The sequence below is a fragment of the Neovison vison genome, chromosome 6, assembly GCF_020171115.1.
Source record: "Neovison vison isolate M4711 chromosome 6, ASM_NN_V1, whole genome shotgun sequence".
Lineage (NCBI taxonomy): Eukaryota > Metazoa > Chordata > Mammalia > Carnivora > Mustelidae > Neogale > Neogale vison.
Genome location: NC_058096.1, coordinates 191,291,054 through 191,311,744, shown reverse-complemented (window position 1 = coordinate 191,311,744; position 20,691 = coordinate 191,291,054). Strand labels below are relative to the sequence as shown.

General features: G+C 42.3%; 1 protein-coding gene across 14 annotated transcripts in view; it reads right to left on the bottom strand.

Annotated features, from left to right (window-relative positions):
- MAGI1 (membrane associated guanylate kinase, WW and PDZ domain containing 1) overlaps positions 1 to 20,691 on the bottom strand; it is a 639,776-nt gene that overhangs the window by 5,352 nt on the left and 613,733 nt on the right. For 4 of the 14 annotated variants that reach the window (XM_044253208.1, XM_044253213.1, XM_044253211.1 and 1 more), the window contains 6 exons: positions 18,175 to 18,468; positions 15,013 to 15,213; positions 6,359 to 6,452; positions 6,155 to 6,215; positions 5,021 to 5,164; positions 2,346 to 2,484 (listed from right to left, as the gene is read on the bottom strand). In XM_044253208.1, the coding sequence (XP_044109143.1) occupies positions 2,346 to 2,484; positions 5,021 to 5,164; positions 6,155 to 6,215; positions 6,359 to 6,452; positions 15,013 to 15,213; positions 18,175 to 18,468 (933 nt within the window). Of the gene's footprint in view, positions 1 to 210; positions 300 to 668; positions 2,485 to 5,020; positions 5,165 to 6,154; positions 6,216 to 6,358; positions 6,453 to 15,012; positions 15,217 to 18,174; positions 18,469 to 20,691 lie in introns of those variants that run through there. The other 10 variants (XM_044253207.1, XM_044253212.1, XM_044253210.1 and 7 more) reach the window with 8 other exon arrangements.

Below are 20,691 nucleotides of genomic sequence, written 5' to 3'. Positions count from 1 at the left end.
ACTCTCACAAATCTAACCTTGGGGTTTCTTATGCCTACTTTTTAAGATAAGGGACAGTAAGACTTCAGTAGGGTCGGTGGTGTACTTACAATTCAAAGAATGCAGTGTGCTCAGAATGAATTGCCAAACATATCAAAATAGAGCTAAGCAGAAGCAATGAGGAAATTAGGCCACAGCACAGAAACACCTAGTATTGATTGAGCTACAAACCGTAGTTTGATTATGGCCCATAAGGTAGAAGCAAGCCTCCCCGAGCTTTTCATTTCTCATACATGCAGCGAGATTAGGAGGTATCATCGCTGTAGAAGGGAAGGGCCCAGCACCAAGAACAGTCAGAGAGAAAGAGAAAGAGAGAAAGAGAAAAAGTTGAACATTTAGATTCCCTATAACAAAGAGGAAAGAAAAAAAAAATCTGCATTTGTTAACATAGGGCAAAGAGAGTTTATTTGTCCAGTTAGACAGTCTAAGGCAACACTCAAATAAGGCTGCAGAGACCGCAATCAGAACAGTGACATTTTCTTAGACAGCCATATAAGGTGACTCGAGAACCCAGACAATGGATGCATCCTTTTTTCTTTTTTTCTTTTTTTTCAAACAACTGGAACAATGACAAGCTGGCATAGGAGAGCATTAACAATAAACAACAAAAGACCAAAGATCCCTCCCTCCCCCACCCCTAAAGACCGCGGCAGTTAAATTAAGTACAAAAAACTCATTACAAAAATAGCCTCACAGAGAAGCAGGTTCCAATCAAGTCAGAAAAATATTGGAACTTAACATATTATAACCCATTTGTGACTCTAATCGATAGAATTAGAGAGATTTAGTTCAAATGACACATGGAGACATTACAGCAGCACAACTCTGGCATGTTCAACCCTTCTTGGAAAAAATGAGTACTTTAAAGGATCTTTATTTTTAGCCCAAAGAACATTTGTTAGTGTTGGATTTTCATCCTCAGTGCAACAGACATAGGTTTTGAGAAGGTACACAGGTTACTGACGATGACTCTCAAATGAAATATCACATCCAACAGAAGCATAGGGGAGACAGAAAAGGGAGACAATGTTACACAGTTTCAGTGGCATTGATACACCTATGGTCAGAGGTTTAGTACAGTGCACAGCTGTGGCATCTCAAAGTCAAAACACCTCCCCTGTGATTGGCCATATCTACAGGGGCCTCATCTGATGACCTCCCCTTCCCCCACTTTGGGCCCCTCGTATTTTACAACTGTATATGAGGGTCCAACACCTGGGAAGGCTGTCCTTTAAAAGAGTTATCCTTCTCTTTGAGCTGCATCTGAATTAAGGACCTCACCAAGTCCAAAATACAACTGGGAATTGTGCAGAATGACTTTCAGAGAAGAGGGTGATAACAGATCAATCCCTAATAAAGGGGACCAACGTATATGGGGACCATTCAATCACAGTTTCTATAGAAACTTCTGTAGACCTTTGGTTGGGAAGAAAAGCCCTACATCTAGGGCATAGCTTTTTTTTCTTTTTTAATTTTAAACAAGACCTCAAATAAATAGGACATAATCATTATAATATACAATATTTTGCCATCATAAGACTACACTATGTAAAGATCATTGCTGTTTACTCAAATCATGTCTACACATATGACAAAGGAACTCTATGTATAACCTGGCTTTCCCCATAGGAAAGGTATAGTAACGTGTTTCCCTCATGATGAGCACTGGGAATCTATTTCATCCTTTTTCATCTAAAAACATATGGCTACTATATCAACAGTTTTGTTTGTCTTCTAGTAGTGGGCTCAGGTGGTCTGACTGGGCATAGGGACCAGCAACGGGGATATGCAGAAGTGTCATATACAGCGCACAAAGGAGGTCAGCAAGGCCCCCAAATCATCTCAAAAAATTTCAAGCCTCTTAAGCAAAAACATCAAGTCATCAAAAGAGAAAAAAAATAAAGGAGAATTGTGCCTCAACATATCACTCAGGAAACCTGCTTTCCTGCTTCTGAAAAGGAGTATAGTCAGTTTGTGCTAACAACTGGGTCTGAGAAACAGTTTGGCACAGTTCCAACAAACATTCCTTCGCTCTCGGTTGGACTAGACAAAATGTTCTCTCTGATTATCAGAAAGGGGGCTACAAAGATCTTGTCTTAGGCCACGCCCCGGTCCACGTAAGCAAGCAAAAGGATGAAATGTGTAGAGATTTCAGAACAAGCGAGGCAAATAATCACATGGTGCGAAAGGCTGGTGAGACACTGGTGAATAGGGGGAAAACAAAAAGACTTTCCTGCTGCAGTTCTGGAGACAAATTCATGGAGTCATGCCAGGGAAGGAAGGAAGGTTTTCATAGTTTGACCCACCATATTCTGGTACCGAGCCGTCTCCCCGCTTCAGAAACAGACGGACCCTGCGGCCGCCATTCTTAATCAGTTCTATAGCCCGAGAATGCTTCATGTTTTTGGTGGTCTCGCCATTGATCTCTAAAATTTCATCACCAATCTGCCAAAGCAAGAGACAACAGAGTGAGGACATCACAAAGGATCTGACCAACTGTCAAGGTGCTTTATGCTTTAAAATTCTTTCAATGAGTGATTTACTAAATATTTATTGAGTATATTCCAGAAAATCTCCTGTTGCTTAGGATCCAGCAGTGAAAAAAACAAAAATGCCTGTCCTCATGGAGATGACATGCTAATGGAAGAAAATTAACAAGAAAGTTAGAGACATGTGTATGTTAGAAAGCACAAGTGCTACGGGGAAAAAAAAAATGAAGCACTAAAAGGAATATTAATTGTCAAGGAAAAGAAGATGTGGTAGGCAGTTGCTAGGATGCCCCCCCCCAACCAATGCTCTCCTCCTTATATTCATATCCTGTGTCATCTCTTTCCCTTCAAATGTGGGTTGGAAGAAATGACCTGCTTCTGGCAAATGTGTTGTGATGTCAGCTCAAAGATGAGGTTACAAAATAATCCTGGCTTCTGTTTTATATGCCCCTCTTTTATTTTCTCCTTTGTTCACTCTGACACATGTAGTGAGCTGCCCTGCAGAGGTCATAGTAAGGAGATGAGGGAGAGCTAGGGCCAACAGCCCAAGAGGCCCGGAATCCTGCCAACAACCCTGTGAGTGAGCTTAGAAGCAAACACTTCCCCAGGTAAGCTTTCTGATGAGACCACAACCGTGGCTGATGCATGGATGTGGCATTTACTATGTGTCAGCTACTGTTCTAGGCACTGGAGATAAAGGAGTAAACAAGACAGGCAAGATTGTTACTCTCATGGAGTTTATTTTCCAGAAAGCAGAAGAGGAAAAGTACTGGCTTTGAAGATGAAAGCCTTAAATTTGAGTCCTATCACTTACGAGCTAACTGATCTTGCTCTAATCCTTTAAAATCCTGGAACTCGGGGCACCTGGGTGGCTCAGTGGGTTAAGCCTCTGCCTTCGGCTCAGGTCATGATCCCAGGGTCCTGGGGATCGAGCCCCGCATCGGGCTCTCTGCTCAGTGGGGATCCTGCTTCCCTTCCTCTCTCTCTGCCTGCCTCTCTGCCTACTTGTGATCTGTCTGTCAAATAAATAAATAAAATCTTTAAAATCCTGGAACTCACTTTCTCACCCATAAAAGGGGTATTAATAACCCATCCCTGCCAAGGTGTGAGGATCAAATTGGGTAAGTCACATAAATGTGTCTTATGAACTATATAGCATAATACAAAATACCATGATAATGACAGTTCATTCAATCAGAAACTTTTTTCAGTAAGCAAAGACATGGAAAAGCATACCCGATTGTCTTTAAAATTTAAACAAAAGCAATATACAGTGTCTCTACTCTTTGTGCTCAAGTCTTGCATATAATTGCATAAAACAATATGTAAGAAATTGGTAATCCGGTTTGACTTTGGAAACTTTTAATACGGTTTGACTTTGGAAACATTTTAAAATATGGATCATTTTCCACTAATTTTTTATAGCCATATTCATGGTCTACTTTCTCAATTAAAAAAAAAAAAACTCATTAAAAATTCAATCTGGGGGAGCCTGGGTGGCTCCGTTGATGAAGCGTCTGACTCTCGACTTCAGCTCAGGTCATGATCTCAGGTTCGAGCCCCGTGTCAAGCTGGGCACTTAGCCGGACATCTGCCTGAGATTCACTCCCTTTCCCTCTGCCCCTCCCCAGTTCTTTCTCTCTCAACAAATAGACAGGTAGATAGATAAATACAGTCCTTCAAAAACAATCAATCTGAAAAAATTTAAAAAACAATATTATGCCTTAAGTACAAATATTAAGTTCCCTACCCTTGGTCACTTTTTTCCTTCTTCACTCTGGACCAATTCCATGCACTTTTTTTTTCCTTTCTGGACCTGGCTTTCTGCTTTCTTTTCATCTGTAGCAAACTGCTCCCTATGCATATGCCTCAAGCTAAGTGACCCCTCTATAATGATAACACTGATTTTTTTTTTAAACCACCTAATCCCTCCCCTTCCCCCACCCCCAGAAAGGGACATATGCTTACACAGTAACAGACAGTAGATACCTATACAGAACAGAGTGATATTTTGGCATTTGAAATTTGCTGCTTTGACTACCATAGAGACATTCATGCCATGGAGATGCTGTGCTGAACTGACCTGTTCCTGAGGCTCGGGTAATACCACTCGTGACTACCTGGAGCCTGAATGGAGCTCACCACCCAGAACCTCAGCACTACAAGCCCCTCCCGCTCTGTAAGCATCCTGGTGTACCTTGGATTTCCTGTGAAATGATGTCCCTGCCTTATGAGATTAAGTATAAGGACTATGGGACTGGGATTGGGAAAGTATTTACTTCAATTAAATTACAAGTAATTTCAATCTTTCATTTCAGCTACCACCAACCATGCTTTAGGGAGAAATTTATGCTAGGGTGGGAGTCCTGCACCTAGAGCGTCCTGAGAACAGTAGAATATGCAGGTCTCAGGAACAAGAAGGTTCTAGCCATGTAAGGTCAAAAAAAGTCGCTGCAGATGACTTTTTTGTCCAGAATCCTCTTCCTACTTACCCTCATCTTTCCACACCTTTCTGCTGGACCGTCCTCTGCTAAGCGCAGGACATAGAGGTCCATGTTATATTCTCGGCCCCCTCGAAGACTGAAGCCAAATCCCTTGGCTCCTCTTTCCAGTTCCACAGTGTAAAAATCTTGCTCCTATTTAAAAAAAAAAAAAAAAGAAAAAAAGAAATGCAGTCATTTGAGGTGAACGTCTATCTGTCCATATTTCTTCCCATCTCTTCCCAAATATTCTCTGTCACGGTGATTTGACAAAAAGGCATGGTCTCTACCCTTCTCCTGGTGATTCCCCATTGTTTAGTAATGGTTATCCATCTTAGAAGGTTGCAGATGCAAATTTGGAAACATTCATGATTGTGACTGCAGACTGCACACCAACATGCATATATTAAAATTTCACCAGGGAGGCCACAAATCATACTTGTGGCAGGAAAGGTCATTACATGATACCATCCTGCGCAGTGCTGGACGTTCAGCCTCCATGCCCCACACCTGCAAAATGGCAGCAGTGTCTATCACTAGGACCCCAACAACGATCTCCTCACACTTGGGGAGGGGCCGCTACCTTGGCTGAGGAGAAGCATGAATGGATTGTTGAAGGCTCTGAGAAGGCCACTCAAAATTAACCCGTTTAATCATCCCCCAGTATTTCCCAAATTTGCTTCACCTGCATGTTTGTGTGTTCCCTATTACCACCCTGCGGGATGGGCAGTTAGCTCTGAGCGTCTCACCCAAAACTCACAAAGCTGAGAAAAGCCTCAGCAACAACAACAACAACAACAACAACAAAAAGATATTTTCTTGGCATACACACAGTTATGAATACCATGAGTAGTTATTCACGATTTTGCCTTTCTCTGCTGGCCAGTCCCTGAGGCAATTATGGTTTTTGATTTTGTTTTTTTTCCCCACCTAGAAAAGGATATCTAGGAATATTTTTCAAAGGTAGTAAAATAAAATGTCATTTCCTAGACCACTAAATGGGAGTACATATTTAGTATATCCTCTCCCAAAAGGTTATTTATTTTAATTGAGAGTATCTTATGAAAGATATCTCATAAACATAGCTTCAGAAAGTTGGAAGGAAATGTGTGAAGCAAACAGAGAAGAAACAAGAATGGCCCTCACCTGTGTTGCCTGGGGTGCTTTGAACTCAAACTGAGATTCCGGCTTTGGTTTGGTGGTATTCCTGCCAAAGGGAGAGAAATAAATGGAAAAGCAAACCAAGGGGGAAACAGGAAGGGAAAAAAAAATATCAAGGATGAGTATCGTCAGGCCAGGAGTTCGTTTTTTCCCTTAAAGCTAACAAAAGTGGCTAAAGTTATGTCTGACCTGGTCTCCTGGGCCCCTTGCTGAGAAGGGGTGTGTGTGGTGGTGATTGTGGCAATCTTCTCCGCATTGGTCAGCAAGGTGGCATTCGAAGATTCTGCAGGGAGAGACAGCACAACAGAATGAGGGCCCTGGAGAAGAGATCAAACCAGGAGGGAAGCAGAAGTCCCATATCTGAAAGACAAGGCTGGTTTCTCTGTCACTGTGTGAAGCGGTTCTGACTTGAACTTCTAAACAATGGAGACCTAAAAGAACCGTTCTTAAGATCTGTGATCTGAGGCATGGAAGTCTGCATTACTCTCCTCCCAAGTGATATCCCCACAGATGAACTGAAGTGTTTGCCCCAGAACAGGCTACTGTAGAACTGTGCCCAGGGGACGTGTCCGTCCCTCCCTCACGCTTAAAAATAGCAGTCCTGTCAGAACGCTGCACCACGCCCACACTGCTTCTCCCCAGAATGGTACCGGTTAATGGTAAAAAAAAAATAGTAAAAATAGTAAATCTCTACTGATGTTTCCCGCAATTTGTCAGCAATGTTCAGTAAGTCTGCTTGGTTTCCTCAGGTGAATATTACAATCAGAAGTGTGCTAACATCTTGTTAACTACACGCACACACACAACATCTAACCTCTTCCTCACTGCTTCTAATGAAGCACAACTGGAAACTGGGGTTCTTCGCAGATCTCATCTAGCATCACTGACGGAAGATGAATTCCAAAACGTGCATTAGTCAGAGCCAGAGTTTGTAAATATAAGCTGTATAAATCATGAAGCCACCCGAATGTAATGAATATGATTACATTCTTATGGAAATGGACTTTCTTCTCCACTAACCACATTCATAAGCAACTTCATTAATCTCTAGAAGTGTGGAGATCCAGAACTTGAAAACACTCACAAGCATGCCCTATAGACTGCACACCAACACGCATATATTAAAATGTAATCACTTACATAGTAATGGTTATATAGCCTTTTACTAATTATTTCTCCATTAAGATCAAGGCAGATAGCACGCAATTATGAGCAAGTTGCACTTTTTAGATTGACTGTTTGGAACTTGGCATACATTTTCTTATCAAGAAAAATACTAAAGGGCGCCTGGGTGGCTCAGTGGGTTAAAGCCTCTGCCTTTGGCTCAGGTCATGATCCCAGGGTCCTGGAATCGAGACCTGCGTCGGGCTTTCTGCTCAGCAGGGAGCCTGTTTCCTCCTCTCTCTCTGCCTGCCTCTCTGCCTACTTGGGATCTCTGATAAATAAAAAAATAAAAAAAATCTTAAAAAAAAAAAAACTAAATGTGGTCATTAGGTTCTCAGATTAGCCTATGAATGCCTATTTAAAGCACAGTGTGCAGTGAATTCTGCAAGTTCCTAGGAGTTCACCAGTTCACAGTAGGCATTCTAATGCTTGCAGATTACATATCCTCACCCTAATGCATAACAAATTTTCTATGGGAAAATGTGTGAAGTAGTCCCACCTGGGATACCTGGACTGCATCTCTTCTCCATAGTAATCCTAGGTGACAGAGCATCCCCGAAATCCCAATTCCTTATGGTCTATCTTCCATTTTAATTTTTTAAAAAGATTTTATTAATTTATTTGACAGAGAGAGATCACAAGCAGGCAGAGAGGCAGGCAGAGAGAGAGAGGAGGAAGCAGGCTCCCTGCTGAGCAGAGAGCCTGATGCGGGACTCGATCCCAGGACCCTGAGATCATGACCTGAGCCGAGGCAGCGGCTTAACCCACTGAGCCACCCAGGCGCCCCTCCATTTTAATTTCCTAAGGATATTAACTCGGCTTGGGTCTTGCTTCCTGTTACTTTATTGCATTACACAGTTAAAATCATGGCCTTGAGATCCAATCCACCTTCCCATTCATTAGCTGTATGCCTTATTTTCTTCATCTGATGGAAGGGGATGATAACGTAGCTCTCCTCTTTGATAATAGTATATGGAAAGCTTCATAGAGTATGACATACCATAAGCACTCCATACAGTTTTTTGTTTTTTTTTTTAAAGATTTTATTTATTTGACAGAGAGAGATCACAGCAGGCAGAGAGGCAGGCAGAGAGAGGGGAAGGGAAGCAGGCCCCTGCTGAGCAGAGAGCCCGATGCGGGACTCGATCCCAGGACCCTGAGATCATGACCTGAGCCGAAGGCAGTGGCTTAACCCACTGAGCCACCCAGGCGCCCAACTCCATACAGTTTTATTGTACCTATGGCCCTTGTTGCCACTTTACTTTTGATGTATTATCATGGAAACTTAAATGCTCTGCAAAATGAGAAAGTTGAATTATGATTTTAACAGTCTATATTCCACACATAAAGTCCAGGATGCTGAGAGCTAAGGCACAAGTTTAATAATAAAATGTAACTAGATCCAGTAAACTGTAAAGTGAATCCAATTCATCTTTTAGGACAAGTTTCCCATGGTCTGTTTAAATCTACAGATTCTGCGGGAAAGGAACCTATGGTCAATTAAGGATGAGAAATAATGGGTGAAATAGAGGATAGTGTTTTTGTGTGTCTGTATTTTGTTTTCCCTACGAGCATAATCAGAGCCTATACTCTGCCAATGTACCTTGCAACCCTAGCTCGGTCATTTACAGGCTGGGACTTATGCAAAGTCACGTAAACCTCCTATGCCTCAATATTCTCATCTGTCCCTGCAGGACAACAGAAGTAGCCAAGAAAATTCGTGTAAAGATCATCTGAGGGCAAAGTGTTGGGGATAGTGCCTGGCACTTAAAAACAATGCAAAAGACGATTAGCACATTTTTTTTATTGGGAGCATGTATTTATTACTGTTATTACAATATTAAAACCGTATTATTAGTACATTTTGATGAGTGTAGTTAACTGGCACAACCAAGTGATAAATCTATATGATTTTCCATAAAGTACACCCACTGTGTCAGAACGGACTCAGAGGCTGCACTGCCTATCAATATGATTCACTAGAAGTTTCATCAACCCCTGTATTGGTCCTTTAAAAAAAATTAATATTGCTCATTGTAATTAATTTTATGGAGACTCTCTGGGAAATCACAAGATTGTTCGGGCCATGGGGAAATCATAATCAGGATACCAAAAAGAACGTTTCCTTGTAATTAAAGTGATTATAATTACTGAATTGTGCAGGAGTTTCCCTTTTGAGTTCTTGAGTGTTTTCAGTAGCTAGGGTTTTTCAAGGCAGATCAGATCCCATTCTGAAACGGGTTTTTTTTTTTAAATTTCTGTGCTTTCATGAGTTGATGAGTTATGACAGATAATCACTCAATACACATATAAATAGAATTCTTTTATTAATCTTCCTCCTATCTTTCGCTTGCTATTTTCTGCATATTTATATGCAAACCTGTTTTGAAGATTAACTTTAAGCATTTATAAAATTAACATTTATATGCAAATGATTATTGGAGCACACTGAATTTTCCTCCTATTGCTGTATTTCTTAATCTCTGAGCCACCACCATTTCTTGATAGTTTACGAAGTGCCAAGCTTTGTGCTAAGTGCATTTCCACATGTCCTATTTCATTTCATTCTTACGACTCAATGAAATTGGGGCAGTTATTCCCCCACTTTACAGATGGAGATACTTAGGCTTAGGAAAGGTAGGTAACACGCCCAAAGTCATGCAGTCTTATTCCCACTGACAAGGGAATTATGTGTCAGTATCAAGGAAATTTTATCTAATTGGTTGGTATGTTCGTTTCAAATAAGGAGTGCCTTTATCTTACTGCATAAATACCACCAACTATCACAGCTTAATTAAAAAACAAAATACTCTGCTTTGACTCAAGATTTCATGAGCCATCTTCTAAGCACTTAAATAATTTTTAGCATACCCCGGATTTCCAGGATGCTTTTATTTCAATAAAGTTATACTTATTTTTATTAAACTTTCAAGTCTTCATTTAGAATTATACCAAGACTTTATGTGTTGAAATTCTCTCTAGCTTTTTAAAATACAGAGATAAAGGCCATTACCACAGATCTACAGCTCCAACCCCAAATAAAACTTGCCCCATATAACAAGGGCCAGATAAAAGAGCCTCCTCCAGCACAGTTATTATGAATGGATGTCAATGTATTTGACTTTCAAAACTCCAAGACAGATGGACAGATTAGCTATTTTTATGATAAATTCCAGAAAGTGTCCTCTATCTTTTATTAAACAGTGTTTACACCTACTTTAGATCTCTCAGAGGAATGAAAATAGATATTACTACACTTTCCATATCAATCAAGTCTCAAGCAAAGCATATGCTGGCTCTCAAGGCAGTAACACAGTGTTGTGCTAAATCAGGGCACTAACTTCTGACAGGAGCTTCTACCTTGGGTTTCAGGAGCTCCGTGACAAGTGATTACAGTTCCAACCTAGACCCCATGTTAATACCTTTAGCGTGCGGTACGGAATCCACACAACAGAGCCAAACAAATCAACAAAGGATACAACCATTTCTTTCATAAATATTTGAATGCATAAATACACATGTAATAAATATCTAAAGGAAGCATTTGAAAATTTGAATCCCATAAATATTAGAAGCTCTGGGAGACTTTCAACATGTGTTATGGTTAGAACCCTCTTCCTTTTACCCCTATCCCTTTGCAAGCTATCGGAACCAGAGAGCCTTCTATTGAGATATTTATACCATTCTATGCCTTTGCCAAGGAAATAGCCATGTTTGGGTTGCCATGCCCTTATCTCCTATATAACAGATACTTTGAATCAGAGTGGTCTGAATTTAAGACTTAATATAAGTAACTTATTTTATAAATATCTAGAACTTGATTCCTATGGACGGTTCTGTGTTAGTTTGAGTAAGTCAAGGGTTTGCCCTGTCTGATTAAAGTCTCATTCCCACCCAGATTTCACAGACTATTTCTACAGAAGGTGAGTGGTAGGAAACATGTGTGACTTGACTTGTCAGATGTCAGATTCAGTATGTTTGACTATTCCTCTGGGCCTTTCTGTGCTGCCTTTACATATTTATTATCCTCTGCCCACATCTCCTAGGACAAAATGTTCTGCCTCTGTTGCACCTCCCACTCTGGTCCCAAAGATAGTTAAAAGCAGACAAGGTGAGGACCCTTGATCTAGCCCTGTCCAAGATGTGGAAAGGCAGGCCTTTTAGGAACAGAGTAAGCCAATAAAGGAAAAGTCATGTTTCCCAATCTTTGTTTGAAGGGGGCACAGAGAAATGGGAGAAGCAGAGTTAGGGAAAATACAGAAATAAGTCGAGAAAGTACAACAATGACAAGAAAAAAAAGAATTAGGTACCAGGAGCTAGGGAAGAAGTGGATACCGAGTAGGTTCTGTGCTCTACCCAAAAGACAGCGTGTTTTCCCATCTTCTTAAAGTGCATCCCAGGGATTCTGATCAAAGTACTTGGGATAACTTGGGTTTCTAAGAACTTCAGTCTCCTTGCAAAGACCACAACACAAACAGTCTTTGGGCTACTTGATAAATTAACCATTCATGTGAAAAGCGTGAAGGAGGGCAGAGGTCCCTAACAGAAACTCCCTTTTATTCTACAGTTCTCCACTTCTAACACACCTTTGCAGAAAGGAAGTGATCTGCCATGTGTTTCCCTTCATCAGACTTTCATTCATGGTCACTCTGTCTTCTAAGTGTTTGCAAACTTCTCCTGGATTATTCCAACATTTCTCCAGAAATCAGACTCCCCTGCCTCAGTTTTAATTTCCAAGGCAGCCATTTTTGGCTCCATTAAGAAGATGAGCATCAGAAACCCACCCTCTGTCAAACTTGATTTCCTTTACCTGGCTTCTGAAATTTACAGAGTAATTGATGAAGAGTTTTATTATCATGGCAATGAACTACTGCAGTATTTTGGGATGAAATCACATCCTGGGCAGCATGTGGGTCCTCAACTACGTTTTATTAGCTGTCACATTTACTTCTAGCCAAGGGAGTATATGATGTGTCTAGCTGAATTTCATATTAAGTATTGAAGTTAAAAAAAAAAATGCCTTTCTACTCACAACCGCTACTGGATAATTCACCTTGCACTATATTTTTTTTGGTGTTCAGATTTTCCAAAACGTTTCCATTGCGTTTTATTAAATTAAGTCAATACCTAGTATGTGCACAGTAGTATAAGTTGCTTTTGCATATTTGTATCTTTCCTGATTTCAAACTCTTTTTCTAAGCCCTTCCCTCAAGGAGTTACTTTCTTTCCTTCCTTCCTTCCTTCTTTGGACATTATCCTTCCCATATTAAGACTGACCAATATAGACACAGCAACTCAATGCCTGTGTTGCATTCCTCTGGATTCGTTTTTTGAAATCTCTGTACGGCATGTAGATAGATGTATCTCAATTTATATACTACATTTGGCTCTCTCAACCACTTCTCACTTAATTTTTCTGGCTTCCTTCATCCTTTCCATTAGGAACCTATGTTCTATCATCCTGTGATCACATTCCTAAATTGTAATTGCCTTCCAGAGTGGTGAACTGGAGGAATGGACCCTCAAACCACATGGTAAATTACCATGCATCTGAGGCAGGGTGAAGGAGAACAGCAATCAAGGAGCTATTTTTTCCTCCACATTTGGTATGGGGTATTTTTGGCTCAGAGAAAATTCTCTGGTTTTGGAACCGACAATTTTCAAATATTTATTGTTTGGTTTAGGATTTATTTTTTTTCTGAAAGGCACAGTTTACACCACTTGAATTTGAAACTAATAGGGATTGCTTTCTACCAACTATACAAATATTCATTTGGTGAATTACTTTCAGATAAAATCTCTGATTTTCTTATTTTACAGATCAAGGACATAATTTTTTTTTTAAAGATTTTTTATTTATCTGAGAGAGAGAGAGCACAAGCAAGGGGGAGGAGCAGAGGGAGAGGGAAGAGCCTACTCCATGCTGAACAGGGAGCCTGATTTGGGGCTCGATCCCAGGACCCCAGGATCATGACCTGAGCTGAAGGCAGATGTTTAACCGACTGAGCCACTCAGGTGGCCCAAGGACATAGAATTTTTATCACACTATCTCCTCAAACCACATTTCTTCTTGAAGAATACTGACTTTTAGAATACGTATTTTATTTTATAACACATATAGTAATTGCAAACAAAAAAGACATGGAAACATTTGAGACAAGTAGCACTTTCCTCCCAAAGGCAAAGTCAGCTTAGGCTGAAGTCCGTATTCAGGACTTAATTCTCTGAAGAATGTATATTTAGTGACATCAGTGTAACAACTTCATCTTTATTGAATATGAATAACAAGTGGGGCGCCTGGGTGGCTCACTCAGTGAAGCGTCAGCTCTCAGTTTTGGCTCAGGTCATGATCTCAGGATCGTGAGATTGAATCCTGTGTCAGTTCTGTGCCCAGCACAGTCTACTTGATATTCTCCCTCCCCCCATCCTTCTGACCCCTGCTCCTCCCGTTCACTCTTATATCCTCTCCTCCTAAAATAAGTAAGTCAATCTTAAAAAAGAAATGAATAATGAGCATTGATACTTCCTGCTGTATAACTTCACATTGTGTGGGGGCTATCCTATATGCTGTAGGAGGTTAGGAAGCATCCCTGGCCTTTAACCACTAAACCCCCATTAGCACCCACTCTAGACAGTGCCCAGTGTCCCCTCGGGGGCAGAATAGCCAATGGCATAAAAGAAACAAGATTTCAATTTAACCAAATAATCAAGCGAACTGACAAACAAAAACAGGCCTAGTTTAATGCAGATATAACCTATCAAAAAAGAGGTTTTACTCTTTTTTCACCCACATGCAAAAATTAGACAAACCAAGTAGGCACAAACCCTAAGGATCTCTTATTCAACAAAAAACTTTCGTATATTCACTTATTCTGGAAAAAAAAAAAGGATTTGCTCTGAATTGTCACCATGTAGGTTCTGTGGTGTCACCATATCATACAGTTAAATTTTAGTTTTTATTTAGGGGCACCTGGGTGGCTCAGTGGGGTAAGCCTCTCTCTTTGGCTCAGGTCATGGTCTCGGGGTCCTGGGATCAAGCCCCGCATCGGGCTCTCTGCTCAGCAGGGAGCCTGCTTCCCCCCTCTCTCTCTGACTGCCTCTCTGCCTACTTGTGATCTCTCTCTCTGTCAAATAAATAAAAAAAAAAAATCTTTAAAAAAATCATTTTATTTAATTTATTAATTTGTCTTTAAGTAGGCTGAACTCAACGACTCTGAGATCAAGAGTCGCATTCTCTATTGACTGAGCCAGCCAGGCACCCTTCATACAGTTAATTTTAGTGATTTAAAACAAACAAAACAAAACAAAACTTTAAATGATTTCCAGATAGAACATCAGAGGATCTTTACCACCTGTGTTCAGACTATTCTATCATTGTAAGGACAAGGGTACCAAAACCAAAATAAGACAGGGAAAGTTAAGATTTTCTGCAGTGTTTGTATCTGCAGCAACACAAGGTCACAGGCAGAGGATTATGTAAAAGAAAGGGGGGTGGTGAGGTTTAGTAATGGTGGCTTCCATCTGTAGGATGGGTATGTTCCTTAGGGAGGGGTGAGCCTGCCTCTCAGTCAACACTTTTCTATTACATGGATCCTGATGACAGGGAGACAGAGGGAGAGAGAGAAAGAGACCCAGAAAGAGCTCGAGAAGGAATGAGAGACACAAGACGTATACTTTACCATCCCCGGGAATGATGCGGAGGGTAACTGTGTTTCCTGCTTCCTTGATTAGGTTGACAATGTCTGAATGGGACTTGTTGGTGATGGAACATCCATTCACTGCCAGGATCCGGTCTCCCACTTTCAGCTTGCCACATCGGTCTGCAGGACTCCCCTCAATAATCCGACCTATTTTGTGAGGCATAGCCACACATGCATTGCCTGCTTTGGTATTGAGTTTTTATTTTATTTTTTTAAGTTACGTGGGAATATAGCGAAGGGAGGAGAAAAAGGGTTGAAAAGGGAAAGAGAAGGTTAAGTGTTAATTAATTAAAGCATTAAGCAAATGTTATTAAAGGAGAGCTATTGTGCCGATGGTCAAAACATGGGCAACGCTCAGAGCCTGCATGGGAGGGGCTGCCGCCCTACGGAGGCCCCTCCCCACTGTGCTCCCTGCCCCGCTCCAAATGTGGGGAAAACCCCAGCTTCCCTCCTTCGATCACTGACAAAATCGGTGATATTTAGCAACTTCAGAGATTCTCAAAAGCCCCAAAATAACTCGCCGTCAGCTTATTCTGGGTCTGCAAAGCTGAAGCCCAGCGCTGGGATGGATGTTTTTACACATTCCGTGTTCGCGTCACTTCATTTTTGCCAGCTGCTGTTTAAGCTTCTGCCAATGTTTTGTTCTTTCTCCATTTAGAAAAAAAGTAATCACTAGACGTCTGGGAAGGCATGAGCGTCTGCTACCACCAAAATTCCCCCCGAAAACACCTAATGGACAAACACTTAGTCTTGCTGCCTTCTATCCAGAATGATGAAAGCTTTAGGAAAAAGGCACAATTACAAGACATAAGCCAACAAAGCCATCCAAGTGTGACCCCTATTTCTCCTTTTATGACCTTTCTTCAATCAGCCCATCCTGTATGCTTTCAGAGTAGTGCCCCCCCCAACAATGGCTCATTAGGTCTGAAATCCTCCTCCTTCCTCACAAAAATCCCCTCACCTGGTATCTACTCAGGCTAAGGACAGTGATCCAAAGCTAGGTTCAAATCCTTCTTCAGGATTTGATCATTTCCTTTCTCATGATCAGTGATTACACATCTATGATGTGAAAACCAGGAAAAATACATGTGAAGAGGAAAGCTTTCCATGCACTCTGAGGCACCCCATGTCACAATCACAAGTACCGCTAACTTCTAGAGAGGGAAGGGAGACTGGCTTTGAGTCCTGACATAGGGTCTGCCATCAAATGCCTGTTGACCTATTTTGAGAATTCATCTTTCTGAGGACTGTGAAGCTAGTTATGCAGAGGAGTCACCTTTTGGAAAGGATGATAAAATGAATGTGGGAGACACTGAAACTAACCAAGAAGGCACTTCTGTCATAATTTGAACCTTGAGGATAAAATACGGGGGGGGGGCAATTATAATTTCTTTGATTTTTCAGCATCTTTGCCTGAGTGTGTATCATCGCATGTAAGGTCAAGGCCACAGAATCTTTAAAAAGGAAGCCAATGGTCTTTTGGAATCCAAAAGGCAGGTCTGGTAGGCTTCCATACTCAAATCCAAGGTCCAGATTAAGTGGAACCCCTCTCCATGGACAACCCCAGTGAGAGTGGTATCAAACAGCAGGTGTGAGAGGAAAGCTCTGCGTAGTCTGAAACAGAAGTTTCATGCAAGGTATTAGGGAAAGCGGAATTTGTTTAAGAAGAGCCAGAGGAAAATGATCACAAACCAGATTGTGAGAAAACATTGATATTCATTAAATAACAGAGCCTCCCTCCTGACAGATCTCATTGTAAAATTGAAACCGACCATTCAGAAATCCTGAAGACATAGGGGGTGCACAGGGACAATCAAATCGTAGATCTGAAGATAGCAATGGGAATTCTTCCCTCCTTGCCTTTCTTTAGATTTTTAAATTAAGCATAAAAGTCCCCCAAATTAATTGACAAACAAAACCCCCAAAACCTCGCCTTGGTGTCCAGTCATCCATTCATGACATGCCGTGATAACTCGTTAATGGAGCTCCCAAAAGCAGTTAGTAATGGTTTTTGTTACTGTAGCCACACATGCATAGACTGGACTGACTCAGTCTCCTAGTGGAACAGACCTCAGGGGAAATGGCTTTAGCAGGAAGCAACAAAGACTACATGATGGTAAAGGGAGTTCTACCAGATCAGAAAGCTGAAGGGAAGGAGCACCTTGCCTGATCTTAGTCACCAGTGACCTGGGTCACTGGTTATCAGACTCTTGTGGACAAGTCATTTGGGAAACAGTGGAGTAAATTTCAAAGCCTGCACAGCCCTTCCCCATCTCCCACCGTATTCGGTATAAATGAACAAATGTGCTTGGGGGATTAACAGGTGACTTTTTATCTAATGAGGAAGATGGATCATTTTTAGAGTCCATTTTTATAATCTGTTAATAGATTCACAGATTGCTAGTTTCTTGGACTCATGTGGGTCCTGTTTGCCTTTGCTAGTATACCCATCAGTTAACCTTCTGAGAGGATGACAAATGCATTTCTCCATATTCTGCTAAAACCCCCAACATCTGGATAAGATGGGAAAAATCAGCCCTGCTGGGATTCAAGGGCAGTGAAGACAAACGGCTCTTAACTCAGATCTTAACTAGATTCTTAAGCAGATAATAGTAAAAATATTATTTTTAACATTTAAAAATTTCAGACGTGGACAGAGTATCGAAAGGACACGGTAAGGTGGACCGGGAACTTCATGTGATGATGTTGACTCTCTATTGGTACTATTCCCTAGGCATTTTTATAGCCATATACTTACTCCCAAAACTTCCACCTGGTGAGCTATATCCTACTCAAGACCTCACAAAGGCATTCTTTGCCCATGATTTCTCACTCTACACTATCAAGGGGTCGCTCTTCAGATTTCAAGCAAACTTCATTTATGCTTGAAGTTGTGTGCACGTGAACACGCATTCTGCATGGAAGTCGAAAGGTTAAAAGGAAAAGAAATCCAACCTTCAGGAGGGGAAAAGCTATGGAACAGAGTCTCCATCCCCAATTAAGACTTTAATTACCTGCAGCGAAAAGCATGAAGGCATTTCTGTTAATGAGATTTTGGCCCGCTTTCCTTCGCAACACAAGGCCCTTGCGCTCGCCGCGGGCAGCCCGGGAAGCTTCCGGGGGAGCGGACGGGACACTCACCAAAAGTCGTGCCGGCCTCGGGCCTGCTCACCGAGGACACGATGACGAAGCCGAAGCCCTCGTTCTCGCCGCGCCGGATCTCCACGTCGTAGGGCTGCACGGCCGTGCTGACCACGCCGCTGCCGCCGCCGCCGCCACTGCCGATGCCGCTGGTGCTCCCGCTGCCGGAGCTCACCGTGTTCAGGGAGTTCTGGCTGCCCTGCGGGGTGCGCTTCTCCTCGGTCAGCGACGCGGGCTGGTTGCTGCTGTGATGGGAGGAGGCCGGCGAGGGCACCTCGTTCTCGGCTTTGGGGGCTGCAGGAGAGAGAGAGAGGGTGGGCGGCCGGACTCAGCCACCCTCCTTCCTGCTCCGCCTGCCTGCGGCCCGCGCGCCACAGCATTGCAAGGAGGCCCCAGCCCCTTCTCCCTTAAGTAGCTTGTGTCCAGCAGCTGCTGCCAGGAGCCCACGGGAAGGCAGCCCAGGGGACCACAGCCTACTGAATGTCAGCATCCGCTCTCAGGTTCCACGTGGCTGCCACTAGCCCCTCTGAACTGCTTCCCAGGGCACGAATCCGAGGAAGGGGAGCAGAAGCGCGGGTGTGGTCCGCACCTGTGAGGACCCCCACTTTTACAGCACAGACCTCAGCGCACGTTCACCTGTCATTACCCTCAAGAGTCACATGGCGGCTCAGCCTGCCAAACAGCGCTGCTTTCCATTTTTCCATCGCACCGGACTGGGCTGGTTGACTGGACCATTAAAGTTACCGTCCGGTGGGATTCTTGACAACACCCGTCAGAAGTACACTTGGGTTCTCTTCCTACTTTCCAGATGTCATTGCCTACTCGGATCACACTCCTGGGTACGTCAGCCTTCCTCAGAGTCCCCGTTTTATTGTTCCGTCGGGTGACAGGATAAAGCACGCCAAAATAATAAGCAGGAGTGACCCAGGTTTGATGCCACACACAAAATGTGTGTTCAGGTTTTGTGTTACGACATGTATTCCCGAAGCTTCTTCCTTCATATATTTCTTTTTATTGTGGTAAAACATACACAACATCAAATTTACCACCTTAACCATTTTTAAGGTTATAGCCCAGAGGCATTAAGTCCAGTCGCAGCAACGTGCAACCATCCCCACCGTCCATCTCCAGAACCTCATCTTCCAAAATTGATGCTCTGTACCCAACAAACACTGACAAACCATTCCTCCCTCCCCCAACCCCTGGCAACCACCATTTGGCTTTCTGTCTCTATGACTCTGACTACTCTTGGTCTATCATATCGGGGGCTCACACCAGGTTTGCCCTTTTGTGACTGGCTTGTTGCATGCGGTCTAATGTCTCTTACCCAGATTTAACATGCCTTTGACTTAGTGCTAAAACCCCCAAATATTTAATATTTAAGAAACAAATCTGAAACAAACAAAAATCACATGGCTCTTTTTATTTGGATCAGTGAAATTGAACGTTTTCATCCCATCTCAAAAGCTATTTCTAACTGACTGCTCCTGACTGTACGGAATACCCTTTTAAGAAATATTCTTAGGCCATCAGTGAGCTCTCTGGGCATAATCCATGACTGATTAACACTGTTTTCCACGGTTTCAGCAAGGTAGGACTCTCACACTGGAATCTGATGTCTTAATTCTATAATTAATTATATGCCACGTAAGTGAGTTAGACAATTTTTTTTTTTAAAGATTTTTATCTATTTATTTGATAGACAGAGAGAGATCACAAGCAGGCAGAAGGCAGGCAGAGAGAGGGGGGGAGGCAGGCTCCATGCTGAGCAGAGAGCCCAATGTGGGGCTCGATCCCAGGACCCTGAGATCATAACCTGAGCCGAAGGCAGAGGCCTAAACCACTGAGCCACCAGGCGCCCCACATTTTTTTTTTTTCAACACCGGGCCAGTTAATTTCATTTGTAAGCATGTGTTTCACAAATATTCTGAAGAAATGACAATATTTCATGTCATATTTCTTCAGTAATTCAAGTAATACAACAGTCTGCTTTTTCTGCATTCTGTCTTGACTATTTTGAGCTGAGGGCTGCCAACAGTGAACATCCCATGTGGCGTGTGTTTTCAAGACGTCGGTGAGTGAATGGGAAGGAGACGGTTACACAATGAGCTGTCTCAAAATGGCAGATTCTGATACAAAAGGAAACCATGATTCACAAAAATGGCACGGAAGGAATGCCAAAACTGGAAGGCACTTGGAAGGAGGAGGGAACTTCTGAGGGTTTCACAGGGAAGGTTTTATTTGAGTTGAGCTGGAAAGGGTGTGTATGTTTTGAGAACCCAAGTACTTTAAAGCTTGCAGGCAGGGGGAAAGGGTCAAAGATGGCCAAGAACCAGCCATCGTTACAAATACTAGCTTCTCACCCATGACAGGCAACAGCAGAGTAAGGCATCACTAACTTTTTTTAAGCTTATTTGGTGGCACAAAACTAATTTTTGTTCTTGTACCTTGAAGCTATAGCATTCCTGCCTTTTATAATGACCATTTTGGTTGAGAATTAACATCAAATGGAGAGGT